General features: G+C 41.4%; 1 protein-coding gene across 8 annotated transcripts; it reads left to right on the forward strand.

Annotated features, from left to right (window-relative positions):
- ZCWPW1 (zinc finger CW-type and PWWP domain containing 1) lies at positions 1–25,771 on the forward strand. 8 transcript variants are annotated; one of them, XM_079944894.1, is made up of 18 exons: positions 1–83; positions 2,944–3,050; positions 6,764–6,820; positions 7,641–7,894; positions 8,381–8,459; positions 9,547–9,664; positions 9,961–10,118; positions 10,447–10,569; positions 16,295–16,411; positions 17,145–17,265; positions 17,889–17,964; positions 18,372–18,476; positions 19,395–19,478; positions 20,081–20,147; positions 20,560–20,657; positions 23,843–23,903; positions 24,601–24,735; positions 25,274–25,771. In XM_079944894.1, exons 3-18 carry the CDS (start codon positions 6,796–6,798, stop codon positions 25,612–25,614), a joined length of 1,962 nt encoding a protein of 653 aa, XP_079801020.1. In that variant the 5' UTR covers positions 1–83; positions 2,944–3,050; positions 6,764–6,795; the 3' UTR covers positions 25,615–25,771. The 8 variants fall into 8 exon arrangements, with proteins under 8 accessions (XP_079801020.1, XP_079801018.1, XP_079801021.1 ...); XM_079944892.1 differs by lacking the exon at positions 1–83 and adding an exon at positions 487–626 and having other exon boundaries at positions 2,941–3,050; XM_079944895.1 differs by lacking the exon at positions 1–83 and adding an exon at positions 487–626 and having other exon boundaries at positions 2,941–3,050; positions 25,295–25,771.
- The last annotated feature ends 585 nt before the right edge of the window (positions 25,772–26,356 follow it).

A 26,356-nucleotide genomic window follows, 5' to 3' on the forward strand; every position in this document is an offset into this window, starting at 1 on the left:
GGCGGAGAAGAGGCTTTGGCCTGCTTTGGGGACCCCCTGCCTCAGTCAATGGGGAAGAAGCTACTCGACGGCCTTTCCAGAGGGTGCTTTGTGGCTCGTTCTCTTTGCCAACAGCGCTTGGGGTGCGGGTCCTGTGGCTGAGAAGAGGGAGGAAGAGGGGAGAATGGGGTTAAGGATAGTCTCAAAATAAAATATCAAAATAAGGGCATGAAGGAGACTAAGAGGAAGAATGGGAATCAGGGCACGATTCCCAGAGGAAGGAAAAGGCAGTCTCGGGCACAGAGTAAAGTTAGTAAAAGGAATATGTGCATCTTGAACGATCAGGCGCTATTGCTGCCACCTAAAAAAAGTGAGGCCACCGAGGATTATGGGATTTGTAGTTTTACAGGGCGTTTTGTTGGAAGATGGCGGCAATAACTCAGCTGCGCAGACGCAGAAGCCGATTCCAGTTGCGCATGCGCCTTACCTCTGCGAGCAGGCCTCCGGTGGGGGTGGAGGTGGAGCTTGTGCGCGGCCTCGCGCCTTTCCCTGGTGGCGGGAAAACTGGCTCGAGGTTTGAGGGGCTTGGAGAATCTCTGCATTACCCAACTCTGCTCCTCGCCCTTAGGTTCTCATCTCTCCAGAAGGTAGTTCCGCTTGCAGCTGAAGGTGCTAGGCGTGGCCAATCCTGACACCTGTCGCCTGAGAAGTTTTCTCTTCAGGGTGCCGTCCAACTCTTAACCCCTGTCCTCAGAATCTCTAACCGCAAACTTACTCCCAACAAACAAACAAAAGTAACTCAATATCACGGCGGGCGACGACGGACCTGAGGGAGAATGCGGATCCTGGTGCTTCCGCGGGTTGCGGGTGGGAGCTGAGGGGAAATTCTCTCATGGCGGGGGAGTTGTTGATGGGGAAGAGACGCTAGAAAGCCACTCTTTTACCCTTTGAGGGGAGTCAAGGACTTTTGGCTCTGTGGTACCTCCGGTCTTAAATGTTGTGCTTAAGACGGAATTGGTGAGGGAAGAGAGAGGGAAAAATGTGGGTCCGTCAGAGTTCTTCCCTCTGGTTTATAAGGTGGAATCAGGCCTTTTATTGTTCCAAACGTCACCTTGGTGCTCTGTGAGTCAAAATGCTGCCGGAGTCTGGGAGTCCATGGGCATGACCCCTTTAAGCGAAAACAACACAAAAAGGCTAGTTTGAGGTCGGCAATAGTTTGGGGCCAGTATGCAAGCTTTCCGGGAGTTAGATAGCAAGGGTCTGAACCAGGATCAGGGTCCTAAAGAAAGAGTCTGCTTGGGTGATAAGTCCCCGTATCTCTGTGCTTCCTTGCACTCTCTGAACCGAGAAGCTTTAGTCACCATTAATTTATTTATAAGATTATGTAAAAGGTTTAGTTCAGGTAGTTATGACAGTAAATGTCTTGTTAGGTAGTCTGTTATGGGCAGTAAGCGTAGCGGGGATCATTTTTTCCTTCTGTCTTGTTAAAAGTTTTAAATCATGCTTGCTGAGTGCACATGAGAGAAAGAAGAAAGAGACAGGAAGGAAGGAAGAGAGAAAGAGAAAAAGAACTCTTACTGACGGAGGAATGATAATGAGCAGGGATCTACATACCGTTAGACATTAAGACAAAAATCAAACTCCAGCTTAAAGGATATTTAAAATATAGTCTTTATTTATTTATTTAAGAGTTATGTTTTATCTGGTGGCCATATGGAGGACTTCAAGCCTGGGAGGCAGCATCTCAAGTAACCCTGAGAAAACTGCTCCCAAAATATAGTCTTTATTTATTTAGTTTACAATATATATTTACTTATTTTTGTATGTGTCTATCTACTCCCACTAGAATGTCAGCTCAGTGAGAACAGAAACTCGATCTTTCTTGTTCTCTGCTCAAAATATAGTCTTTTTTTTTCTTCAAAATATAGTCTTTAAATACAGTTTTTTGAGGCTCACGGAGTCTGTGTTAGAGGACAATTCTAAAGGGTTTCTTTTGTTCTTTTAGACCAAGGATTCCAGGGACAATATAAAGAGGGAATAATTGGATACTTAAGAGGGGAGAAATTTGTGAACATATTCTAAATGGGGGAAAGGGAGAGGAGGATTAATGCTTTTTGAAAAATATTGACAAGACTGAATTTATTTAGCTAGATCAATTCTCAAACATTTTGGTCTCAGAATCCTTTTATACTCTTAAAAATTATGAAGGATTCCAAACATTGGTTTATATCTATTTATGGATCTATTGATACTAGTATATTAGAAATTAAACTGAGAAAAAAATTAAACATTTATTTATTAATTTTAAAATAACAATAATAAACCCATTACATAATGTTAACGTAGATAATATTTTAATGAAAATATATTTTCCTAAATGAAAGAAAATTTAGTATGAAGAATGGTGTTTTACATTTTTGCAAATCTCTTTCATGTCTGGCTGGATTTTCATCTGTTTCTGAATTCAATCTGTTATGATATCTTGTTTTGGTTGAAGAGTATGAGAAAACCCAGCCTAACACAGATAAGTAGTTGAAAAAGGGAGGGGGCCCTCAGGGGTCTTTAGATCGCACTTTGAGATCTGCTGAGCTAGGTGATTTCATTCTATAATCAGTGTCATGATTTTTAGTGTTCTAAATGAAAGAAAACTATTTTTTGGAATAGCTCATTCACCTTCCCTTGGTTCCCTTTATTATTTCTAAGTTATTTTCCCCTCCTTATTCACCCTTCTTTCTTATGTCAGTTCAATAGTTAGGATCTGGTTATGGAACTTTCACACTTAAAGCTTTATTGGATTTTTTTGTCTCTCTTTTTTCATCTAAGGTCAGAAAAAAGAAATTAAAACCTCAAATGTTATTCCTGGGTCTAGAGCCCCCAGTCATTTCCTAGCTGGCCAGGTGAAAGTTGGTGGTATTTTGTATATTTATTAACTTCCTTAAAATTGTTTTTCTCTCTCTGAAGTAGATTTCAACATTTGTTATTGTGGAAGAAAATACTTCGCCTGAAACAGAGGAGCAGAGACTTGACTTGTCAGACGGTGACTTCCAGATTTTCCCTTCTCTATTGATCAGGTTAGAGATTTTATTTAAAAGTAATGTTCTTCATCACACCCTCACTGTAGGTTAAGGAAAACCAGTATTCATTGCTGCTTGTATATTTACTACATCTTATTAACTCAACGATGATCCACAATGTTATCTAGTTGCTTGGGGCTCCAGTAACACACTTTTGCCTAGAGAGGTCAGTATAGGTTTAGATAATGATTTGAACCTAAATATTGGAAAAATTTTGCCTTTTTAGGTTGATTAAAATACTCTTTTTATTTTAAAAAATCACTTTGAAATGGTGGTATATGTATAAAATGCTAGAGTTACACAAGAGGGTACAGTAGAGAACTCATTTCCACCCCCAGCCACCCGTTTCCAGTCTGCTGAGACACTTTTGTCAGTTTCTTGTGTATTCTTCCAGAGATAGTTTACGGATACACAAGGATCTTATATAGAGGAACATTTAAAAAAATCAAATTTTGTCATCTCAGGTACACTAATTTTCATTTTGTTTTTCTCATTTAGTATAGTTTTATAATTCTGATTGTCTTCATAGGGACTTCTCAGGATCATTTTTGGAATTCTAGAGTCTGGGAGAAGATATGTTTGTCATTTATTATTATTATTCCTTTTGCAGCCTAATTTTATCCAGTTTCTAGCTTCTATTTAGGATTATCGTAAAGAAGGGACCAGTTTGCTGCAGTGATTCTCCCCCAATGTCCCACTTGCTTTTTTTCCAGTGTCAAATAAGTTTGGGAGTTGGTGGTGAAAAGTTAAGATGGAAACAATGATAAAATGTGCTCCTTAATATATAGGAAAAGTAGTTACTGCAGAATAGCACATATCAATTATTCGCATTTATGGAATGAAGAAAAGGAACAGAAAAATACCAAAAAAAAATTAAAAATACTTTATATTCAGCCATGCTGTGGCCACACTAAGTCAAGTCTCCAGTACCTTTTGAATTCATCTTGGGATCTGGAGGGAGGAATTCTACACCCTGAACAACTGAGTGTTTAGCTTGGACATTTGAGGGTTGTAAAATTTTCAGCCCCTTTAGAGGGAAGACTGTATGAACCCAAAGATCCATTTTATGCTGCTTTTGGATCTCTTTATAGTGGGAGATGGCAGAGTAGGAAGATTGAGTTTCAGGTCCAGGGCCTTCAAAGCACTCAAAACCAACAGCCAGAAATAAGATCACTGAGAAGAACAGACATGTTATTAGAATTCGGAAGCCAAAACCTGGGTTCATCTTGACTCTACCATGTATTAACACTGAGGTTTTGGGCAAACCACAGCTGGGTAGAAATAATATTAATGGTGGAAAGTGAAAACTGGAAAAATGTACAAGTTCTTGGAACATCACAAGATGAGTCTTGGCACTGTGCTGGGTCACAAATGACTTATAGCTGTGTAGAGATGTTAACCTCTTCAGCCTTTAGTGTGGCTGGAGGCCCCCCACTCCCATCCCTCAGTTGTATATGGATGTGGGCAGCCTGGTCCTTTTACCCTAGAGTACCTAGAAATATTTTCTGTGTTTCAATGTGTACTTTTAATGTATGCTTTACATGTGTGCTGTGATATTAAGGTTATTGTGAAGCACTGAACTACTGAACTAGACGATTGGGATGTAGTGTAGCACAATTCATAACGCAAACTTATAAATCAGACAGATTCTAATCCTGATTTTTACCACTTTATCGATTACTTAATGTCTCTAAATCCCTCTAAGCCTCAATTTCCCCAAATGTAAAATGGTATCAATCTCACAGATTTATTGGGAGAATTAAATGAGATGACATATTCAAAGATTATAGTGAGTGCTCAATAAGTGTTACTCATTATTATTAGTCACAACTTTGGTAGAAATAATGAAGCATGCTGATATAGAACATCTGTGTTCTACATCTGTAGAACATCTGTGAGTAGATAGCTACAGATAAACTATGGATATAGAGTGAATATGCTAGATTCTTTTTACTAGCTTCTCTGGGGACCTCTGCTGATTACTAAATATTTCTGAGCCATGAATAGAAATTGCGAGAATCCAGCACATTCGGAAATTTATTAGACTAGAAGATTTAGGTAAAGGGAAGATATACATTATAGTGATGTTAATAAAGGGGGTTCTCTATGCATAGGGATGTCTGAATTAGGTAGGAGAATTTATAGGTTATTTGTCTTTTAAGTATTCAGGAGAACCTTGTGAAATGAGGTTATCCCTCTGAAGAAAACTCTCACTGTTTAACTCCCAGGACTGTCCACACCCTACTACCACTACTCTGCTACTATTTATACTTCTGGCTGTTAAAAACGTGTCTTGCTTTAATAAGAGGCACCAAATGGGGTTGCTTATGCTAAGCCCCAAGTCACTAAACCAAGACAACTTAATTACAATGTTAGGTCTCCCAGAAATGGAATCTTAAACCAGTCAGTCAGGAATTGCCTGATCATCACTAGTTGGGTAATCTGCCTGATAGACTCCAGTAGTCCCTTAAAGGAAAGTAACCTTGTATGACCAACCTGCTTTTTTTTTTTTTTTTTTTTTTTTGCCTAGTATTACTTCCTTCTTCCTGCTCCCTTCTGCCTGTAAAAGTCTTTAATTTTGCATAGCTCCTTGGAGCTCCTGTCTATCTGGTAGATTGGATGCTGCCCAATTCGTGAATTGTTGAATAAAGCCAATAAGATCCTCAAAATTTACTCAGTTGAATTTTTTTTAATTTATTTTTTTTTTGGTTGCGTTGGGTCTTTATCACTGCACGCGGGCTTTCTCTAGTTGTGGTGAGCGGGGGCTACTCTTTGTTGCGGTGTGCGGGCTTCTCACTGCAGTGGCTTCTCTTGTTGCCAAGCACGGGCTCTAGGTGGGCGGACTCAGTAGTTGTGGCATGCAGGCTCTAGAGCACAGGCTCAGTAGTTGTGGTTCACGGGCTTAGTTGCTCCGCAGCATGTGGGATCTTCCCTCACCAGGGCTTGAACCCGTTTCCCCTGCATTAGCAGGCAGGTTCTTAACCACTGTACCACCAGGGAAGCCCCTGAATTTTGTTTTTTAACACATCACTGCCACTATCATTTCTACCTACTTACAAGTGCCTGCCTCATGTTGCACATGGTTCTAGGCACTTAAAACACTAAGGATTGTTGCTGATCTTTAAAACAGCAACTTTTATTATCCTCCAGCATGTAATTGGCACTGCTGAGGAGTAGAATTGTAATCAAGAAGGTAGAAAATGTAGTTCAAGTGTCCCAGGCAAAGAGACCCTGAACCCAAGAAGACAGGTAGAGGAGAAAGTTTAAAATCATGTTCGATCAGGGCTTCCCTGGTGGCGCAGTGGTTGAGAGTCCGCCTGCCGATGCAGGGGACATGGGTTCGTGCCCCGGTCTGGGGGGATCCCACATGCGGCAGAGCGGCTGGGCCTGTGAGCCATGGCCGCTGAGCCTGCGCGTCTGGAGCCTGTGCTCCGCAACGGGAGAGGCCACAATGGTGAGAGGCCCACGTACCGCAAAAAAAAAAAAAAAAAAAAAATCATGTTCGATCAGCACTGTATAGCACAGGGAACTATATTCAGTATCCTGTGATAAACCATAATGATGAAGAATATGAAAAAGAATATATATAAGTTTAACTGAATCACTTTGCTGTGCAGCAGAAATTAACAACATTGTAAATCAACTAGGCTTCAATAAAATTTGAAAAATCATGTTCAGAGTAATAGCAGTTCATTTCTTTTTTCTAACAGAGGCATAAAGAAAAGTGTAGCTTCTGAGCTGAATGATGACAACCTTGCAGAGTAAAGGTGAGTCAAGAGTCACTTTCCTCTTCTTTCTCAGCCGTTGGTCATCTGGACATCTTTCCCCCCAAAGGGAAGCTCAATTCACATGTATTTCCTGTCCACTTTGTTAAAGTTACTACTTTTCTAGACACTTTGAGTGAAATACATTTGACTTAGAAACAGTCTTATTCAAGAAATGTATGAACTCGTAGGGAGAGAAGAGACATTTAGATATTTAAAACATAAATTTGAATGTGGTAAATGCCACAGGACAGGTACAAAGTATTATGGAAGCTCAGAAGAAAGATACATTACTTATACCTGGGAGGATCAGTACAATTTTCATTGCATCGTTTGTAGATTTTGACTAGGTTTTTAAAAATTTCTCTAATTTCCCCTAAAATTTTGTGAAAAGTTAAAACAAGCAAATTAAAAAAAAAAATTCACATTTGAATAATTCAGCTTCCTGCATACTTATATTTATCACCTTTGACTTACTCAGTGGTTCTTAAACCTGGTAGTGCATCAGAATCATCTAGATAGCCTCAGAAAATTACAGATTCTTGGGCCTCACTTCAAACTACTTCATCAGAATCTTAGGGCAGGGATGAGAGGGTGGGGGGCTGGGAGGGTTGGGGAAGGAAGGCCTAGGAATCTGTTAAATAATAATTTATTTTTTTTCATATTATAATATTTCATTATAATATTAATATTTCATATTATAATATTATTAATATTTCATATCCAGATAATTCTGATATGGTCAATCAATGGTAGTGTTTGGCAATTTCTGTGTTAGATTCTATATTTCATAAATTCCATTTGATGATCAAATTTCTTTCAGAATGCGGGAAGGGACCAAAGAAAACCTTTGCCCCACCTGCACAAAAACTGCATAGCCTGATGCCCTATAACCTTAACTCATCGAAGGAGGAGATCCTGGGAATCAGTTCCCCAGAGGCAGAGACCAGGCCAAGCCTGCTAAAGGCCAGGTTAGAGAAGAAGAAGGAGAAAACAACCAAAGAGAATGGTACAAGCAGTGGCCAGGAGATAAAAGGAAAGGCTCAAGACAGCAAGAAAGCAGAGAAGAAAGAAAAGGTAAAAATCACAATGATGGGCTCTAGTGGGACAGTTTCTCCTAGTCACCCAGCCTGGGCAAACAGGATCTTTTCATTTCAGAAGACATTTAAATATTTATAACATAAATTTGAATGTAGTAAATCCCACAGGGAAAATTCATCCTGTAGTTTCCATTTTTGATTTCTTTTTGGGGCTTCTATTTTCTTCTCTAAGAGGTAAAAAGTGTTTTGATGAAAGCGTTTAGCAGGGCATACTGGGCAGGGAGGGGCTGAGGTGGGATGGAGGTGAGAGTAGAAGTAGACAGAAATTTTATAAACTTTTTCCTTTTCTTTGACTCCTTTACTCCCAGGAGATCTGGGATAGAATTTATGGAATCCTTAGGTTGACTTTATGCTCTCAGTCTTGTGAACTTACTGCCTTATCTAAAGGAGGCTTCCTTGACTAGTCACAGAGGAGGACTGGGGAAAGATGAGCAGTTTTTCTCCCCTACCCTTCTCTCTGCAGGGAAAATCAACTCTTACAAATGCAGAATTTGAGGAGATTGTCCAGATTGTGCTACAGAAGTCCCTCCAGGAGTGCTTGGGTATGGCTTATAGTGAGAGTAAAAGAGTTTCAGTTTGGCAAAGAAATTGTTATCTGAGGGGTAGAATAAGTCGATAGCTTCTCTCCTTCCCTCCATCTTTCTAAGTAAAGAAATATTAGATGAGACTTTGAAATATTTTTAAATACTTCATCTTCTATCAACAGGACTATAGCTAAACCACCTTAGACAGAGGGTACAGACTTTTAGAAAAATAGATTACATTGACTTCAGAATATAAAAATAGTCTCATCTAGATTTTTAAAATGTAATTTAAATTTATTTCTATATGTTTACAATATTCATAGAAAAGATAACTTATTTTTCCCAGATTTGAAGAACTTAGTCTCCATCTCCATCTACCATTGTATATTTCTGTTTCTAATACTGCTTTAACATGTGCTCAGGAATTTGATTTTAGAATAAGGAACTCTATAGCATAGGTCGTGAGGCCTTCTCCATAAGGTCATGAGGCTAAGGACAGTGGTTTGACATTTTCAGCTATTCTTAGGTATACTTCCATTCCTAGAGAAAGTTTGAGGAGCAAATGATATAAAACATGGTACATAAAATTTCTGTTATGTACACAAAATAAAGTTAACATTACCTGGCTATCCTAGAATAGGCAAATCAATCTGGAAAGGCTTGCAGAAGGATATAGATTTGTAGTTTTTCCTGAGAATTAAAAAACTTGAAAGTTGGAACTTCCCTGGTAGCACAGTGGTTGAGACTCCACGCTCCCAATGCAGGGGGCCCGGGTTCAATCCCTGGTTGGGGAACTAAATCCCACATGCATGCCGCAACTAAGAGTTTGCATGCCACAACTAAGGAGCCGGTAAGCTGCAACTAAGTAGACTGTGAGCCACAGCTGAGGACCCCGCCTGCTGCAACTAAGACCTGGCACAACTAAATAAATAAATATTAAAAAAAAAACAAAAAACTTGTAAGTTCTATGGTGTGGCAAAAGTCCAAAGGTAAGCTCTTCCAGGAAACTGATGGGAGATATTTTAATGAAAGTTTACAGTTTGGAAATAATGGAGTAGCTGTTTTCTTTAATTGCTTCTCTGCTTATAGTATTTTGTTTTGGGAGGGATGGAATCTAGCCTCGATTTTGCAGAGACTTCCTGTGCCCAGCCTACAAGATGTACCCAGTTAGACAAGGAACCAGGAATTGCTTCTTCTACTACTGATAATAATAGTGCTGATGGGTAAGTTTATCCCAGTGAGGCGAGTTGATCACAGGGTAGACTTAATATTGATAAATGGTTATCCATCTATCTATCTATGTAGTCATTTTTCATATCTCTATAGCTTTCTCTCATCTCAGGAAAGATACTTGAGTTGAGTTGGGAAAAATAGGCCAGTAGATGGATAAAATGACCTCAGGAGGCCATAGAGAGCTTACAATTCTTCTGTCCTCCTAACTTTTATCCTTGGGTTTTTTCAAAAGAGGGGTACTACAAATTGCCCCTTTATACCTTTTAATTAAAAATCTTATTTGCAGAGAGAGGGTAGTGGTACCGCATATTCTAGAGATTTCAGCCTCTCAGGAAGGTGGAGTAATCCCTGAGATAAAGACATCTAAGCCAGGCCAGCCAGATCCTGCACCCTCTGAGAAGAAATTCAATAAACTCTCCTTAAGCAAAAGAAAGAAGGCCGCTCGTAAGTATAGTCAGATACATTTTGACACCTGGCTCAAGTACTTACTCCATGAAATTAGGGAATTGGACAGTGGGCATACTGAGAATTTTCAGCCCAAGACTTGAAACTATTGAGCTATGATTCTTCTTCCTTCTTTAACTGGCCTCTACTATCTACAGAGATTCTCTTCTTCATCTCCCTACCCTACAATGTTTTCTTATTTTTTTTCTTTTTTTTTTTTTTGCGGTACGCGGGCCTCTCTCTGTTGTGGCCTCTCCTGTTGCGGAGCACAGGCTCCGGACGCGCAGGCTTAGCGGCATGGCTCATGTGTTTTCTTGTATCTTCCCAGAAAATGAGAAAATGGAGAAAGCCCAAAGTGGACATGAGCACAGGCAGAAAGATCAACTGAAGAAAACAGTTCAGGATCATTCTCAGATCAGGGACCAACAAAAAGGAGAGGGAAGTGGTTTTGGTGAGTTCAGCCATGGTTTGAAAAACCTACCTTGGGCTTGAAAATTGGAGGTGGAGGAGAGAGGTAAGGGTTAGGATGTTAGAGGAAATTCTGCAAAGACTATAATTTATCCCTCACAGCTGCTTGTTAGAGGATATGGTGCTGAGGAAGAGAGAGAACTATTTCATTCATTCAGTTATTAAGTCATATAATCCACAGGTGTTTGGTGCTTGCTAAATTCTAGGCATTTTAGGAGGTACTGAGTAAATGCAGAGGAAACAAATAAAAGCCTGTCGCGCGTGAGAGAAGCTTGTGAGGAAGGCCAACAAGAAAGCTACAAATTGGGAGTAGTCCTGGGAAAGTTTCCAAGAAAAAGATATCACTTGAGCCAGATCTTGAAGTATAATTTAGTCAGAGGAACTAAGGTGGGAATGGGGGTCAGAGTGATAATTATTGGCAGAGTAATGGAGGAGGGCTAATGTTTGTAGCTTTTGGGTATTTTGGGGAGTAGGAGGTTGTAGGGGTGGGGGAGATAAGGTTAGAGGCAAGTAAGCCCCAGATCTTAAAGGACCTTACAAGTCAGGCTAAGGAAGTTGGATTTTATTTTTAAAGTAAAGAGGAACGATTGACATTAAGTAGGCAAAACTTGATAAGATTTGCATTTTAGAAAGCTTGCTCTGACACTAGCATGGAAGATGGATTGGCAGGAGAAAGACTAGACCCATAGAAATAATTATCCAGGCAAGGAAGACAGACAATAGCAGTGAAGAGGAAGAGATAAAATTGAGATCTTTAGGACGCAAGATCAATATGATACGATTGCTGCTGGGTATGAGAGCTGAAGAAGAGTGAGGCCTCTAGGATGGTCCTGTTTTCCGGCATGAGTGACTGAGTGGATGAAGAATCATGATCTGAAGTGGAAAATATAGAAGAAAGAGCAAGTTGAAGATGATGGATTGAGCTTTGCCTGAGTTAGGGGGTCTGTGATGAGATTTAGAGCTCAAGAAAGGGGTCTGGGCTCTCGGAGATACAGATTCGGGAGTCATCTGCATCAATAGGAATAGATGAAATTTTCCAAGAAGAGGGTGTAGAGTGAAAAGGGAATATTGGATAAAAACCCTGGGGGAGCATAATGTTTAGGGTTGAGCAGAGGAAGAGGTACCCAGGGAGAAAGCTAAGAAGAACTAAGAGAAAGCTCAGAAAGGTAGGAGGAAAACTAGGAGAGTGTGGTATCACAGATTCCAGGGGAGGAGAGAATGTCAGGAAAGAGGGAGTGTTTAGCCATGTTAAATGCTACTACAGAGATAACAAAAAGAATAAAGATTTGAAAATCAACAGATATCACAATTAGGAAATCATTAGGGTTGATTAGAGCAACCATAGGGGTTGGTGAGGGTGAATGGCAGGTTATTGTTGGTTGAAGAATAGATACTTTTTTCAATTAGTTTAGATGTGAAAACTAGGAGGGAAAAAATAGTAAATAAAGGGGAGTGGGTATAAAGTAGATGGAAGATTTTTCTTTCTTTTTTTTTTTAGCTTTCTTTTAAAAGAAAGACACTTGACCTCTTTATTGTCAGCATATTTATATGCTGAGAGAAAATTGTTTATAGAGAGGGAGAGATTAAAGAAGAGAATGAGAAGAGAATCAGAGGGTTTATTTTGAGTCAGAAAGGACCCAGCCTTTCAGATTGGATGGAGGGAAATAAGGATGCATATAGATTTATTTATTCTTTTAACAATAGTTTTTAATGCCTTATATTATATGCCAGGCATTGTGCTGGGTACTAGAAATATATTAGTGAACAAAATAGATAATCCTTGCTGTCATAGAATTTACAGTTTTAGTGTGCTAGATAGATAACAAACAAATACATTGTGTGAAATAACCTTGGTAATATTGGGAAATTTTAGTATGATAAATAAAATAGATCATACAATATATTAGTATGTTTAAAATTTTGAAAATAAGTAGACTTAATCTGGGGGAAAACAGGCTTGCACCAAAAAAGAAAAAAACCAAAAACGCTAAGATTAAGGAACAGTGGACTAAACAATTAGCTGGTGTCTAATACGCATGCGTATATATATATATATATATATATATATAAAATTTGGATTATAGAAGAATAATATGGTTTGTACATACTGGAAAGAAAACTCTAGGAAGACTATGCAGGTACGAAACAAGGTAGTCTAGGGCAGTAAACCACTCCTCGTGTTGTAATGAGATGGCAATCAGTATAAAGAGCTGGAGGTATAAGTCTAATTTGGGTAGTCGGGTGGTCTGGGTAGTAGTGTTCCATCTGTAACTCTCAGTATTAAGACGAGGGATAGATTTTAGACTGGGAGATGGAAATTCACTCCTTTGGCAGTGCTCGTGAGTTGAATTGTGGTTGTAGTGACTGTGTAAGCCTCTTCCTATTAATGAACCACTCTTCCTGTTTTTCACAGTTGCCAAGGAGAGGTGGGTGCTCCTGGAGCAGGAAGTAGAAAGGGAGTATCCAGTAAATAAAATTTGCATTAAGTTCTGTGAAGGGAAGGAAAAGAATGTCATGAGAGGAAATGGTGGAGACCTAATTAAGATTGGGTCAGCTAGAGAAAGCATTTGTAAGGAAATAACATTTAAGCTGAAACCTGGAGCAAGACTAGAAGTTAGCAAAGTGAAGCGTAGGAGACAGTTTTAGGTAAAGTGGAGATTGTCTTACTCCAGATACTAAAAGAAAGCTGGTATAATTGGGATTCAGAGAGCAAGGGAAGCAAGGCTGGAAAGTGACTCTGGATAAATGTAAGGAGGTAGGCAGTGGCTAGATCAAAGACCATGTTACAAAGTGAGAATTTTATCTTAAGTGTAGTGGGAAGCCCCTGGTGGGTTTTAACCAGGGAAGTGACATCATCAAATTGATGTTTTAAAAGTACCCCTTTGGTGATTAATTGGAGAATGGAGTATGGGGAGACAAGAGTAGACCAGCTAGGAAGTTAGCGCTAGGATTAGATATTTTGGTGGCTTGGATTAGGATGATGAAGGAGACAAGAAGTGAATGGTTTTAAGATATATTTTAGAGGTAAAATTTTCAGAACTTGGTAATGAGCTGGATATTGGGAGGTGAGAGAGAGGAGAGGGTTTGTCAAAGATGATTGGCTTCTGGCTTGAGCAGTTATGTGAAAGGAGGTGGGAAAAGACAGTTCTGTAGGATAAGATCAAGCATTTGGGTTTGGGCCCATTAGGTTTGAGATCGTTGTGAGACATCCAGATAGAGATACCAAAGAGCAAGATGGCTATAGGAACCGGGAGCTCAGAACGGAGGCTGTTAACGTACTTCTGTGTGTTGTCAGGTGTGAAAGTGGATTTCAAAGCTGAGGGAATGGATGAGCCGGCCTCAGGAGAAAGTGCAGCGTGGGGAGTGAAGACCCATGATTAGGCTTTGGAACTCCAACTCAGGGATTTAGAGATTGGACAGAGAGCGAGGAGAATTCAGTAAAAGAGACTGAGGAGGGAGTTACCAGAAAGATGGGATGGGGAAACGGGAGAATGAGGGATCACAGAACCCAAGAAAGCTAGTGTTTCAAGAATGAGCAGTCAACTGAAATGCTCTTGACCTGTGTCTATGACATCAGCCTTCATTATCACGGAGGCACATCGTGAGCCTCAAACACTGTTTTCAAACACCTCTTCTTTCTAAGTTGCTTAAGAGGAAACTTTAAGGAACTGTATGTCTTTAAAAACTGTCATTGGAAAGTTCATCCTAAACCATAAATACCTAGTTTTATAGCATTAGGATGATTTTCCCCCACTCATTTCCTCTTTAATATTCATTATTTTTACAACCACCGTTTATTTGATTGATCTCTGTTCACTTTTATGGTCCCTGGCCCTTTCCCCCACTCTTTTCTTCTAGTCTTTCCAGGTCACCTCTGTAAACATCCAAAACTATCATTGGAAACTGTCTCTTCAGACTAATATATCATTCTCAACCAGTACTTTATTCTTCAAAATAAAGTAATTGAGAAGGTGATCCATAATATGAGATATTGTGAAGGGACCCAAATGTAAGCCAACTGCTTTTCTGAGGGATGATTTTGGTGGGATGGAGGGCACCCTTATGTTTCGGCATTCAAGGTAAAATTTGACAGTGGGAGAGTGAACTAACTAGAGAAACATATTGGTTGATATTGTTAGCTGTGAATATATAGTATACCTAGGTGGCTGGTCAGTGATTTTTCTCTAGCAATGCTCAGTCAAATGAGTATAGGCACAGAAAAAGGAGAGTGGGTTCATTCAGAATTGCGTTTGCTAGCTGGGCGGGAGGAAGGACAGAGGGAAAGGGAGTTGTTGATGTCTGCAAGAGAATCTAAGGAAATCAAACCTGCATAAGTACAGAGTGAAGAAAAACAATTAATCTTAATTGCTACTAGATTGAGAGAAAGGTAGGGACCAGTGGATTGGAGATCTAGATAAACTGAAAGTTGCCACAGGGGTCTTGGAGCAAGTAAGGTGGAAGAATGGGGCATTTTTATCAGAGAGGGGTTTAGATAAGTGGTTCAGGGGAGTGTGCGGTCCCTGCAGATGGCTGGGTGTGGCATGCAGGGTGGGAGTGGGTTCCTGAGGTGAGGGGGTGACCGAGGTGTCATGGAGGAGAACATACGGGGTGCCTTGTGAGTTTACTCCTGTGGCTGTAGTGGTCATCTACGAGGGCAGGAGGTGGAGAGAAGACTGAACCAGATGCCAGCATCGTGACAAGGGTGATGAGAGGGCAGTGTAGTCCCATGGCATAGACCTCGAGGGAGGAAGGGTTTTATAGGAGGGAGGATAGTAATGGTCTGCAAGTGTCAATGGGGAGCAAGGATGATGCTGACCCCACTTTCTGGCGTGGGGTGTGTGAGAAGGACAGGCTCTTCTTAAAGGGCTTCAGCGGTGGGGTGGGGTCGGGTTGGGGCAGTGTCATTAGCGCATCACCAGATTTCAGAAAGGAGGCAGAATTTCAGAGAAGAGATTGAAGACATGTGGACTTTTGTTGCTTTTGTTTGGAATCCCAAAGACTATAGTGGAAGAGTTTGGGAGGGAGAGAGGAGAGGCTGTGTGGGACATTGGGTCAACTTAGAAGATGTGGGGGTAGAGAAAGGTGGGGATGAGAGTTTGGAAGGTAGTAGATAAAAGGAGTGTTTGGCCATTGAGCACAGCCTGAAGTAAACAGTTTGAGAAACGATAGGCTTAAACCTGTCTTTTGGAGAGGGGTGAACTCAGGACTGTTGGTCCCAAAGGCTGCAACTTGGTGATTTGGTGTCAGGTTAATTTGTTGAGGTTGAAACAGGAACTCCAGATGCTGTGCACAAAAGAAGTGCTGGTTAGTCCTTCAGAAGAACTTTTTAGTAGTGACATGCCCTCAGAGAAATGAGGCACTAGCCAGAAATATGCCAGACAACCTTTTTAAGAACTGTCAATACGGGAAACACTCCTTTCTGCCTTGGGGGAGGAGAGATGATAGCATGGTATAGGAGAAAGATTGAGATGTGAGACCTGGGCTCTAAGTTCAGCTTTGCCACCAATTTAGACTGATCTTTAGCAGTCAGTTATCTCCTCTGAGCTTTTGGTTTTACCATTTATAAATTAGGGATTGGATGAGTTGATCTCTAAGGCTTTGTGATTCTGGCAGAGGTGGTGGTGGCAGGGAGTATATTGATTTTAATTAAATTGAAGAAGGAAGAACATATTTTTGAGTCTCTTATATCAGGCTTTTTCCTGTGACAGGTCAATGTCTAGTCTGGGTCCAGTGTTCCTCTCCAAACTGTGAGAAATGGAGGCGGCTACGTGGGAACATTGACCCCTCAGTCCTCCCAGATAATTGGTCCTGTGACCAGAATACAGGTAGAATGGAGTGGAAATTTTTTTTTCAGTTTTTATTGTTCGTCCCTTTCTTTCCCTGCTTCCATCCTTTAGATTAAATATGACAAAAGTATATTTAGGACTCCAGGGGTCCTTGTAGTTAGTGTTTGGGGAGAGGGAGGGATCTTGCTGTCATGACAAGATGAATCTGGCATAAAGGGCTAGAGGAAGACACCCTGAAGAGCTATGTTGTGAGGAGAGTCCTGGAATCTAAACATATGTTCTGAGTGAATTCCATCTTCTTCAGCATTGGTTTGAGCCTGTCAATCTGATTAGATTGTTGGTATTGGGTTGGCAAATAGGAAGGGATATGGGATGTATGGGGAAAAGCCAGTGAGAGAGATTCAGTGTCTTAGAATTCTAGAATGTTTGAAACTACTTGAAAGAGATTAGGAAGCTCTAGTCTAGCCCAACTATTTTACAGATGAGAAAACAGAATATCAGAGAAATTACCTTCATGATGTTACACTGATGGAAGCAGGGTCAGACTCGTGGGATGTAGGTAGAAGTTTGGAGTCTCTTTCTACAGAGCATAACGAGGCAACTCTCCTACTTCTCCAGGCTCTGGCTGCATTTCCTTCATGGGTCTCCCAGGTGTCCTTTTGGTCCTACCTGCTGCATATACCAATTTCTTCTTGTCCTCTCCTCTGCCCTCATCCAGATTTTCACCTTATGAGGCTCTTTCCGTCCCTTCATTCCTCCTCTCCTTTGGCAGATTTGGAGTATAATCACTGTGATATCCCTGAGGAGACCTGGACAGGGCATGAGAATGAAGTGGCCTATGCCTCCTACATCCCAGGATCCATCATCTGGGCCAAGCAATACGGTTACCCCTGGTAGGGCGCTATGGCAGAGTCAGAGCATCCTTCATGAACTTGGGAGTGGTAGATTCAAGCAGGGAGGGAGGAAATGGAAGGGATTTATAATGGAAATGGTACCTGCCTTAGAAAGAGCATGGGTGAGGGAGAATATAAAGTGCTAAGCTTGGAGGCTTTGAAAGAACCTGTTTTCTAGAGGTTTCACGATGGAGGTGGTATCTCCCTGGAAAAAAGGGTTGGACAGTTCTACCCTGGATGGGTAGAAAGAGAAGAGTGGCTCTAAGATATTTTTTTAGACATTGGAAAATGAGAGATATACAAAGTAAAGAGAACAAGGAAGGGTGGAATAGCTTCTTTTTTGGAGATGTCCCTAGTCAAAAGATTTTTTTCTCAGGGTTGCCAGAAGGCCTAGAAGGATAAGGTATTTTTACTAGAAAGATTCTGAGCTTCTTTGTACATTGATGAAAGTCACTTCAATCATTTGGTAGTGACCACTGTGGAGGGTTGACAGAGGGGTCTATTTTGGGGGTCCTTTATTTGCGAAACATATTGCCCTTTTATGTACATGTATATTGATGAGTTTGTGTTCTGTTCACCTAACCCCTTCTCTTCCATCCCCTACACCCATCTGTCTTCTCCAGGTGGCCAGGCATGGTAGAATCTGATCCTGACCTGGGGGAATATTTTCTTTTTGCATCTCATCTTGATTCCCTGCCGGTGAGTTCTCCTGATTCAGGGTGGGTAGGTGCTCAGGCCAAAGTAATGAACAAATCCATCCTAACAGATGTAAATAGTTAGAAATATAGACATAGCCAGCAGACACAAGCAGAAACAGATTCTTAGCTAGAGTGACAAAAAGATATAGAAACAAATTTGTATCTAATTAAAATTTATTCATTACTAGGACATTCATGTTTTGATAAATATGCTTTGGTTAGGACTCCTGAGGTCAGGATGGAAGAACAATGGAATGAGGTGGGATATGTGGGTCAGGTTTAAAGGAACAGAGAAGGCCCAGCCCCTCCTTCCTTGTAAATCCTCAGTTCTTCTCCTGCCTTTTCTGGCTAGAGGGCCAAAGCAAGAAGAAGGACAAGAGTCTATAACAGAACCATCTTTTATTACAGTCCAAGTACCATGTGACATTTTTTGGAGAAACAGTCTCTCGTGCTTGGATCCCAGTCAACATGCTAAAGAACTTCCAGGAGCTATCCCTGGAGTTAGCTGCAGTGGTGAGCAACCCTCAGGGGTCAGTTGTGATATAGGGAACTTGAAAAACTAAATCTTCTCTTTATTAAACCTGATTTCTCCCAGGGGAAGCTGTGTGAGGAGAAAGTACATATCTGACCAAGTATGCAAGGGTGAGGTTATTCATGAGGTACACTTCTTTCTACCAGGATTGCAGCAGGATAATGATTTTTCCTAGTCTCTTTCCCTGTCTGCAGATAGAGGGCCTTCCTAAAGACCATGGTTTTCTACAGTTTAGCCAAAGCAGGTGTGATAGAAATGAAGGCACAGATTAACTTGGGGTTTCTCAGTCTTGACACTTGACATTTTGGGCCAGATAATTTTTTGTTGTGAGGGGATTCCTAGGCATTGTAGGAGGTTTAGCAGCATCCTACTGGCATCTAGCCAGTAGGACCCCTAACCCTAGCTGTGACAACCAAAAAATTGTCTCTAGACATTGCCAAATCTATTATGGGGGGGGAATCTCCCCTGGTTGAGAACCACTGAATTAACTAAATAATATTTCTTCCCTATAATCAGTTTGGGCTTGATGAGCCTTGCAAATGAGCAGAGGTTTAGGAGCTCAGGGACCTTAGAAAATCAGGCAGTGAGTACTAAATCAAGCAGCTGGATCTAAAGAAACTTGTGAGAAGCTTAGAAGTACAGTCATCCGAACTCCTTTAATTTTGCCTTTACAAATTTCCATGGGCTTTACTTTGGAGAGGACACCAAAATGTTGGTTGAAAATTTTGCTAGGAATTGATGAAAGGTTTGTTTGGGTATAAGACGGGATTGTGTCTCTGAGCTCAAAAGATTAAGAATAGGAGTATCATATCAATACCAGAAACTGGAAATAAATGTAAAGGTAATGTCTGGTGAGTAGCAGTTTGTTGGAGTTACTTTTCTGAAATCTTTCATTTCAGAAAAAGTGCAAGAATAAGGACTTCAGCCAGAAACTGGGGGCAGCCCTGATGATGGCTCAAGAGGCAGAGCAGATCAGTATTCAGGTGGGAAAGTTTAGATCACATACCTGCTTCTCTTTGGAACTTGGGACACAAAGCAAGTTATGCATTTCCTACTGTGGAAAACCGGCTGTCCTTCCCCATTACACAGTCTTAGTCCTAGAACTAGTCTTTTCTTCCCAGGCCAGCTTCCCTTGATGCCTTAAATCATCCATTCTTTTCCCTACCCTTGGACAAATGGGATCTTTTCTCAGTCCAAACAGGGACTGTTAGTAGGGGGAATCCCACCAACCTATTTAACTTCGAGTCTCAGGTGTATGTACCTTATCTTCTCTCTTATGTGGAGTCAGTTTTTACCCTCAGATTCTGCTTTTGGGTGTGGTAGAGAATGACAGTGAATTTCCCCTTCCCAGTTATTAACTGAATTATAAACAAACTGGAAAAAGAAGTTATAATAATATTGTATATTATAATATTATAACATTATAATAGTTAAGCTCTACAAAATCTAGATAGAAAGTATGAAATTTCAAGTGAAAATGGTATGGAATATTAATACAAATTCTATAACTAAAAACCTTGAAGACAGGACAAAAATAGCCCCTGGGAGAGTAGTAGATGATGCTTTTGTTTCTTGGTTCCCTCAGGAGCGGGTTAACCTGTTTGGTTTCTGGAGCCGATACAGTGGATCTGACTACAGTGGGGAAGGAAAAGGTAGGATAAGTAGGAGGTTAAAGACTAGAGAGAGAGGGAAGGGATTCCTTCATGAGGGCAGCAACTGAAGCTTTTATTTTATATCCAATATCATCAACCTAGTTCTGGATTCTACAATAGGAGGCTCTTCATGAATGCCATTGACCAAGTGTCCAGGATGGATGGATGCACAGATGGGTAGAGAGAGGAATGGAGAAAAAAAGGGAGTAGGGAGGGAGGGTGCATGTTGAATAGTGACAGGACTTTGAAAAGGGTGGAACCATGATAATCTAGGATCAGATTTCGTGGAGAAAATGTGACTTGGACCTGAAAGGCAGAATTAGAAGACTGATTCTCTGGGATCAGCTCCACTAACTCATCACCTATTTTATCGGATAAATTATTTAGCCTTTCCTTCCTATTCCTGTTCTAGATGTAATGCTCTCTGGGGCTAACAGCTTAGATTCCTGCTTGGAGAAAGAAGAGGAAGAGTCAGAGTTGGAGGAAGAGGAGGAAGAGCAACAAAAAAAAGTAAGATTGATCTTGGGGATTCCTTTTAGGAGATTGCTGTAGGCCATCTGGTTAGCATGGATTTATATTTTCTAAGGAACAGTCCTGTCCCTGCATCAGAGTAGCCCTGACTGGCTGACTGGTTTTATCTCTTAGGGGGTCTTCAGGGAAGGAGAGTCTCCTCTTTCCTCAGTTATTCTCTCTAATATCTCATATCTATAGGAACTTATCTTTTTTTTTTTTTTTTTTTTGTGGTACATGGGCCTCTCACTGTTGTGGCCTCTCCCGTTGCGGAGCACAGGCTCCGGACGCGCAGGCTCAGTGGTCATGGCTCACGGGCCTAGCCACTTCGCGGCATGTGGGATCTTCCCAGACCGGGGCATGAACCCATGTCCCCTGCATCGGCAGGCGGACTCTCAACCACTGGGCCACCAGGGAAGCCCACTCCTGCTTTCTTTTGATTAGTGTTAGCGTGGTATATTTTTCTGCATCCATTTACTTTTACAATCTATATGTGTCTTTATATTTAAAGTGGGGTTCTTGTAGGCAATATATAGTTGGGTCTTGTTTTTTGATCCATTCAGACAATCTGTGTCTTTTAATTGGTCATTTTAGACAGTCATTTAGACTGTTGATGTTCAAAGTAATTATTAATACAGTTGTATTATTATCTACAATATTTGTTACTGTTTTCTATTTGTTGCCCTTGTTCTTTCTTCCTACTTTTGTCTTCCATTCTTTTTCTGCCTTTTGTGGTTTTGATTGAGCTTTTATATGATTCCATTTTCTCCCCTTCCTTAGCATATCAGGTAAGATTTTTTTTTTCCTTTGGCTTCTTTCAGGACTTTAATTTTCTGTAGTTTGAAAATAATATGCCTTGGTGTGACTGTTTGGCATTTATCCTTCTCGGTGTTCTCTGAGCTTCCTGGATCTGTGGTTTGGTGTCTGACATTAATTTGGGAAATTCTCAGTCATTATTGTTTTCAATATTTCTCTTTTTCTTATTCTTCTGGTATTCCCATTACACATATCTATACATTCTGTAGTCATCCTACAATCTTTGGATATTGCATTCTTTTTTCCAGTCTTTGTTCTCTTTGATTTTCAGTTTTGAAGGTTTCTTTTGAGATATCCTCAAGTTCAGAGATTCTTTCCTCAGCTGTGACCAGTCTACCAATAAGCTCATCAAAAGCATTCTTCATTTTAGTTACAGTGTTTTTGATCCTCAGCATTTCTTTTTGATTCTTTCTTAGGATTTCCATTTCTTTGCTGACATTGCTCATCTGTTCTTGAATGCTGTCTACTTTAGCCTTCAGAGCCCTGTGCATATTAATCATATTTGCTTTAAATTTCCAAAATGATAATTCTCTAGCATGTTTGGTTTTGATACTTTTTTTAAATTAATTTATTTATTTTTGGCTGCGTTGAGTCTTCATTGCTGCACGCGGGCTTTCTCTAGTTGCAGGGAGCGGGGGCTACTCTTTGTTGCAGTGCGCAGGCTTCTCATTGCAGTGGCTTCTCTTGTTGTGGAGCATGGGCTTCAGTAGTTGTGGCACGTGGGCTCAGTAGTTGTGGCTTATGGGCTGTAGAGCGGAGGCTCAGTAGTTGTGGCTCACGGGCTTAGTTGCTCCGTAGCATGTGGGATCTTCCCGGACCAGGGCTCGAACCCGTGTCCCCTGCATTGACAGGCGGATTCTTAACCACTGTGCCACCAAGGAAGTCCCTGGTTTTGATACTTGCTCTGTCTCTTCAGGTTGTGTTTTTGCCATTTGATATGCCTTGTAGTTTTTTTCTTGATTGCCAAACATGATGTGCTGTAAGTATATCTTTAGTAATGTGGTGGTAAGGTGTCAGGGGAGGGGAAGTGTTCTATATCCTGTGATTGGGTCTAAGTCTATTAATGAACTTATGCCTCTGGACTGTAAACTTCACAGTGTTTCTTAGTTTTTTCCCACCCCCTTAGGTGGGGCAGGGTGATTAGAGTGGGCTGAAGTTGGGTGTTTCCCTATCCCCAGGACAGTTAGGCTCTGTTAACACCCTAGTAGGTTAGGCTCTGGTTAACTGGTTTCTCCTGAGGGTAGGTTTTGTTAAGAAGAACAGAATGCTCTGGTATATTTCAAAATGGTTCTTTCCCCCTCTCCCTGCTGGAAGCATGAAGGAGTTTTTCTCTGATATTTTCTGTGAGAATCTGGTTGAGCTCCTGGAAGGAAAACTCACAAAAAGTCTGGAAGTTCCCCATGACTGGGTATCCCTGGAGTTTTTAACTCTCAGACTTGTCCACACTGAGCAATTCCTTTATTACTGTTGAGGTTTTCCTATCCTGACACTAGTTCTCTTGGTGGTTTCTCTTTGTGAGTGTATGTTCTGATACGCATGACTCCCTGTATTTGCCTGTGTATCTTCAGTTTTGAGGGCAGAGGTTTTCCCTGTGTCCTCACTGTTCTTATGGATCTAAGAAGAGTTATTGGTATTTCAGTCTGTTCAGCTTTTTAGTTGTTGTTAGAACACAGTTACAGCTTCCAAGCTCCTTGTGTGTAGATCTGGAAACTAGAAGCTCTGAAGTGTATATTTTTCACTTTCTCTTTTAATTTTTAATTTACCAGTTTTTATCATGTTTGTGGCCTAACTTTATTTCCTTCTGTTGTGCATAAAGCCTTGCATTGACTAATAACAAATAGAATGGGAAGGATGAACATTTTTATCTTTGTTGTCATTTACTTATTTATTTTTAAACATTAAAAAAATTATTTATATATTTTTGGCTGCGTTGGGTCTTTGTTGCTGTGTGGGGGCTTCTCTAGTTGCAGTGAGGGGGGCTACTCTTCATTGCGGTGCATGGGCTTCTCATTGCAGTGGCTTCTCTTGTTTCGGAGCACAGGCTCTAGGCGCATGGGCTTCAGTAGTTGTGGCATGTGGGTTTTAGAGCACAGGCTCAGTAGTTGTGGCACACGGGCTTAGCTGCTCCGCAGCATGTGGGATCTTCTTGGACCAGGGCTTGAACCTGTGACCCCTGTATTGGCAGGTGGATTCTTAACCACTGCACCACCAGGGAAGTGCTGTCATTGATTTAAATTGTATCAGACTCACAGAACCTAATTTGAGCTCCCTTAAGTGCACTCATCATTTCTGTAGCGTCCCACTCTATTAAATCACAATTATGTGACTTCATTTATATTTTCTTATTTTTCTCTCCTTATTTTTCTCAGGATCCAACTTTGCCTGGTCCCAAGCCAGCCAAAATTCAGACAAAAAAACCCAAGGCAAGAGGTAAGCAAGTCAGCTGGAAATCAGACATGTGCTACAGTTAAGGCAAGGCAGAAGCAGAGAGTGGGAGGGTCTGCATGTGGCTGGGCCTTACTGATGTCTCAGCTCCAGAACCTGAGAAAATGAGCAAGACTCATGCTAGGGGCTTCCCTGGTGGCGCAGTGGTTGAGAGTCCACCTGCCGATGCAGGGGACACGGGTTTGTGCCCCGGTCCGGGAAGATCCCACATGCTGTGGAGCGGCTGGGCCTGTGAGCCATGGCCGCTGAGCCTGCGTGTCCGGAGCCTGTGCCCCGCAACGGGAGAGGTCACAACAGTGAGAGGCCCGCGTACCGAGAAAAAAAAAAAAAGAAAAAAAGACTCATGCTAATGTTGTCAGGGAAGCTGTAGCCTTCTCACTTCTGTGAGTTGAATTACAAAATCTTAGGTTAAAGGTGGAATGAATGTTTTAAATTCTTAGCCAAGAAGGATGACTTCTTGGAGGAGGCGGGTTCTGAGGTGAACTATAAAGAGAAGACCCGGGGGGAAGAAAAAGGAAATATTTGGGGAAAAGAAAGGAACCACGAGGACTCACTAGATTGAAAATGAGCAGAAGATGCAAGGCGGAGGACAAATGTGGGGAGTCTATGGACCCTAGGCATGCTGTCACTCAGTGAGAAATAAACCAATGTCCTTCACGGTTGGGGGTTGGGGGTGATGCAGGTGGAGCACATGGACGAGATGGAACCCCGCAAAGGAAGACAATGAAGAGATCTCTGGGAAATGAATCTGCAGCTCCATCTTTACCCATCATGGGAAGGAAAAAAGGGCATGGGAATTCAGAACCTGAGCAGCCAGGTAAGGCTCAAGACTTGGGGAGAACTGTGGGGAAATGAGGTTCATGTCTGCATTTTCCCTCCTTTGATCATTTTTTAATAATTTCACAGCTTTTCATTACTTAAAAAAAAAAAGTTTGGCCAAAAGGGTGTCATCCAAATTGTAGAACACAGCACACACTGTAGAAACATTTAGTGGTTATTATTCGATTTGATTCAAGAACATTCAGGGATAGGAGAATGGTAAGGAGGTGGGAATTAACATTTATGGATATTTCCATGGGCTGGCTAGATAGATACTTCTATACTTGTTCCCTTTAATTCTTTCAGTATCTCTATGGCTGGATATTTGCCATTTTACAGATAAGGAGACTGAGGTTTAAAGGGTTTAAAGTTTGCTCAAGACCCATGTCTAGCCTGTGGATCCAAGTCTTTCTGACTCCAAACCCCATTTTCTTTCTTTTAAGAAAGGTCATCTTTTCCAGAGATTGTTTTGGTAATAGAAATTTAGGAGTTTGACTTGTATAAGGTGAGGACAGATGACCCAATAAGTCTCTCAGTTTTATCACTTTTTCATTTAGGCCCTAAGAAAAAATTTAAAGCTCCCCAAAGCAAGGCCCCAGTAAGCAGCTCATCTGAGGAAAAAGAAGCTAGAATAGTGCCAGAGGTCCTGACCCCACCAGCTCCTCCCGGGGCCTGTCCCGTGCTGGGGAAAAAAGGGCCTGCACCCCAGGAGCCATGGCCTCAGGAAGCTGGAAGTGTCCTCTCTGATGATGGAGCCTCCAGTGACCTGGACCTGGACCAACTCATGGAGGATGTTGGAGAAGAGCTGGAGCAGAGGGAGGAGCCACAGCACAGAGACGACGCAGGGGAGCTCGCCGTGACCTTCTGTGAGGAATAGCTGTGGGCTCGCACCTCCTGCCTGCTCTCTCATCCCTTCTGTGGGAGCAGGAGGCAGAGCCTCTCAGAGGATCCCTGAGAAGCTGATAAATGTTGGGGTTGTTCATTGGCTGTGAGGTTGGTTGGCTAAGGTCAGAGTTGTGCAGTTTATGTTAATAAACCAGGTTACTGGTTTAGTTGGTTTGGTTCGTCTCAACCACTTGCTTTCTTTTGGCTTCTCTCCCTCCTCCTCCGTGTCACTGTGGCACGTCATGCTTTCTGGTGGGAGGCCTGTCAGTATAGGGATCTGGGAAGGCGATGACACCCGAGTCCTAGGAGAAGGACACTGAGAAGGGCAGGTCTGGGTTCAAATCCTGCCTCAGCCACTTACTAGCTACATGGCCTTAGGAAAAACACTGTACCATTCTGGGTCTTGTTATCCTGCCTCAGATGGTACATCCAGTGCCATATAGGGTTGTTGATGATGCTGAAATGAAGTAAACCACTAACACAATGCATGCTAATTATTATCATGAGGGAAGTAGAATGGTTAAATTAGGAGACAGACCTTGGGTTCCAGACTGACTACCAGTGTTTGGGGATTTACTGGTCCCTGGCCTGAGGCAGTCACTGAACAAAAGTACTAGGGGAGGGATCTTGGGTGTGAGCTATCTATTATGGTTCCTTTATGGCAAGAAGGACAGAAGTTGAAGGTGATGTCAGCTTTCTCCTTAGATGCATTCAGGCAGATTGTACAGGGACTT

This window comes from Stenella coeruleoalba (assembly GCF_951394435.1).
Source record: "Stenella coeruleoalba genome assembly, chromosome: 15".
Classification (NCBI taxonomy): Eukaryota; Metazoa; Chordata; class Mammalia; order Artiodactyla; family Delphinidae; genus Stenella; species Stenella coeruleoalba.

Bases quoted from the DNA above. Each gene is read 5' to 3' on its own strand.
- ZCWPW1 (XM_079944894.1), top strand. From the start codon at position 6,796: ATGATGACAACCTTGCAGAGTAAAG. The intron at 16,412-17,144 runs GTAGAATGGAGT...CTCCTTTGGCAG, and splicing joins GTCCTGTGACCAGAATACAG to ATTTGGAGTATAATCACTGT. The intron at 24,736-25,273 runs GTAAGGCTCAAG...TAAGTCTCTCAG, and splicing joins TTCAGAACCTGAGCAGCCAG to TTTTATCACTTTTTCATTTA.